The sequence below is a fragment of the Gekko japonicus genome, unplaced genomic scaffold (genome assembly GCF_001447785.1).
Source record: "Gekko japonicus isolate JY-2015 unplaced genomic scaffold, Gekko_japonicus_V1.1 scaffold1746, whole genome shotgun sequence".
NCBI classification, from domain to species: domain Eukaryota; kingdom Metazoa; phylum Chordata; class Lepidosauria; order Squamata; family Gekkonidae; genus Gekko; species Gekko japonicus.
Window position 1 is genome coordinate 187,286 of NW_015159767.1, and position 2,449 is coordinate 189,734.

Here is a 2,449-nt window from a genome sequence, read left to right on the forward strand (position 1 = left end):
CCCAGACATAAGAACCTAAGAGAAGCCAATGTTGGATCAGGCCAATGGCCCACCCAGTCCAACACTCCATGTCACACAGTGGCCAAAAATACCAGGTGCCATCAGGAGGTCCAGCAGTGGGGCCAAGACTCCAGAAGCCCCACCACCGTTACCCCCCCCCAAGCACCAAGAATACAGAGCATCCCTTGCCCCAGACTCCTCTGGATCCTTCTTGTTTGACCATGTCATTATAATTTATTCTATTGCGGGATTCTGTTACGTTATTCTACATATTACATATTTTAATGACCTTTTTATTAATACATAATTTATGTTAGGGTATTTTTGCGTTCTATTACAGTGTATTTGTCATTACTGTGTCCGGGGACACGGCAGCTGTCTGTGCCAGGTTTAGTTGCCTCCCCCAGTTTTCGCTGCCTTCTCTTATCAGATTCCTCTTTCCATAATAACCGCTGCATCATCCAGAGTCTGAAGGCCTGTCCCTTCCAGGTCAGGTCAGGGAGGTCTTCTCTTGCAGCTTGGCTTGGATGTCCGAAGCCCGACGACGTTTCCTCCTTGACATTTGTCCCCTTCTTCCCCACCAGCAGAAAAGGCCCAGGAGGAGCCACCGGCCAAGCTGCTCGATGACCTTTTCCGCAAAACCAAGGCCGCTCCGTGCATCTACTGGCTTCCCCTCACAGACACCCAGGTAAGAAATGGCACCCTTCAGGAGCTCTGGGAACAGATGCCGGGCTTTGGCTTGTGTCGTGTGGGCCCGCGAGTTCCTCATTTTCTGGCAGTTTTTTAGCTCTAAAAATCCCTCAAGAAAGCAAGAGTGAGCTCAGGCTGTCTTGTTTTGGTGCCCCCGCTCTGATTTTGAAAGGGAACCTAAGAAGGCCAGTGCCTGCCACCGCACTCCATGTAAGCGTGGGATTTGTGTGTGGGCATCTGTCCGTGTGGGAAAGGAAAGGAACGAAGCAGAAGGTGTGTCAGCTTTTCTCTGTGTCTGTGAAAGAGTAGGATCTTCTCTCTTCCGGGAGAGTGGCGGTGGCGGCGATGGAAGGGGGCCTCAGAGGGTTTCCGAGGCAAGAGACGTTCAGAGGTGCTTTGCCATCGCCTGCCTCTGCACTGCCGCCCTCGACTTCCTTGGTGGCCTCCCATCCAGGGTCATCCCTGCTTACCTTCTGAGATCTGACAAGATCAAGCTAGCCTGGGCCATCCAGGTCAAGGCAAGAGATGCTCAGAGGTGGTTTGTCATGTCGTGCCTCTGCTTAGCCACCCTGGACTGCCTTCATGGTCTCCCATCCAAGTACCAACCAGGGCCGACCTTCCTGAGCTTCTAATAACCTGATGAGATCGGGCTAGCCTGGGCCATCTTAAGTCAGGGCTTCTGAAGGGTGGCGTAGCATAAATAAGATGTAAACCAAGCCAATGGCCATGTGTAGTTTGGTTTTCCTAAGCCAGGGGTGTCAGACATGTGGCCCAGGGGCCGAATCAGGCCCCCAGAGGGCTTCCCTCAGGCCCGCAGTGGAACTGGCCATCTCCTGCTTCCCGTTCTGCTGCTGCTGCATCATAGCTTGCTTCGCCAGACTCTCGTAATCACTCGGCCATTTCATGTTTTAACCTGGGTCCTAGACTCAGAACGCTGAGCACGAGATTTCTGTGGTGAATGTCCATAAATCAAAAGTAGGTTTTCAGCTTACAGAGCTAATGTTTTAAACATGTTTTTATTTTAAGTTAAAAAATAAAAAATCTTTGTGTTTGTGTCCTTTATAAAGTTGATATCTCCGCTACCTGGTGTGACATTTTATGACACACATGGTCCGGCCCAACAAGGTCTCATTTATGTCAGATCTGGCCCTATGTCAGATCTAGCCCCTGCCCTAAGTCATGCTATCGCTAGATGTAGGGGAAGAGTAGAGTCATCCAGGTCACTGAAGTTCTGACCAGCCGGCGGCTTTTTCCTGTCCCAGAAATACTGAGTGGAAGCTCAGAACAGGAGGAATCCGCCTTTGTTCCGTATTCCTGGGCCTGCCCTTTTCTGTTGTTCGGGGGGGGGAAGGGTGGCACGTGTTTCCAGGCAACCACTGACTCCTGACTCTCCCCGCTCTCCCCGCCCAGTACGTTCAGAAGCAGGCAGAGCGAGCGGCCCGAGCCCGGGAACGGGAGCGCCGGCGCAAAGAGCTGGAAGAGGAGGAAGCCCGCCAGCAAGAGCGCAGCCGCCAAGCGGAGCGAGAGAAGCGGCGGGAGCACAGCCGGGAACGGGAGCGCGAGCGGCCCAACGCCTCAGGAGGAGGCGGGGCCAGCCGGGGAGGCGAGCGCAGCAGCGGCCGGGATCGCGAGCGGCGCGAGGCCAAGACCCGCCGGAGCCGGAGTCGCAGTACACCTGTACAGGACAGGGGGGGGCGCCGCTGAGCTATTCCAGCATCTTTACGTTGACCTTCCGAGGGGGAGGGGAGGTGGCACCACT

General features: G+C 54.3%; 1 protein-coding gene across 1 annotated transcript in view; it reads left to right on the top strand.

Annotated features, from left to right (window-relative positions):
- ACIN1 (apoptotic chromatin condensation inducer 1) overlaps window positions 1–2,443 on the top strand; it is a 41,253-nt gene extending 38,810 nt beyond the window's left edge. The window contains exons 17-18 of the mRNA XM_015406256.1: window positions 588–688; window positions 2,101–2,443. Coding sequence (XP_015261742.1) covers window positions 588–688; window positions 2,101–2,394 — 395 coding nt within the window. The 3' untranslated portion in view covers window positions 2,395–2,443. The remainder of the gene's footprint in view (window positions 1–587; window positions 689–2,100) is intronic.
- The last annotated feature ends 6 nt before the right edge of the window (window positions 2,444–2,449 follow it).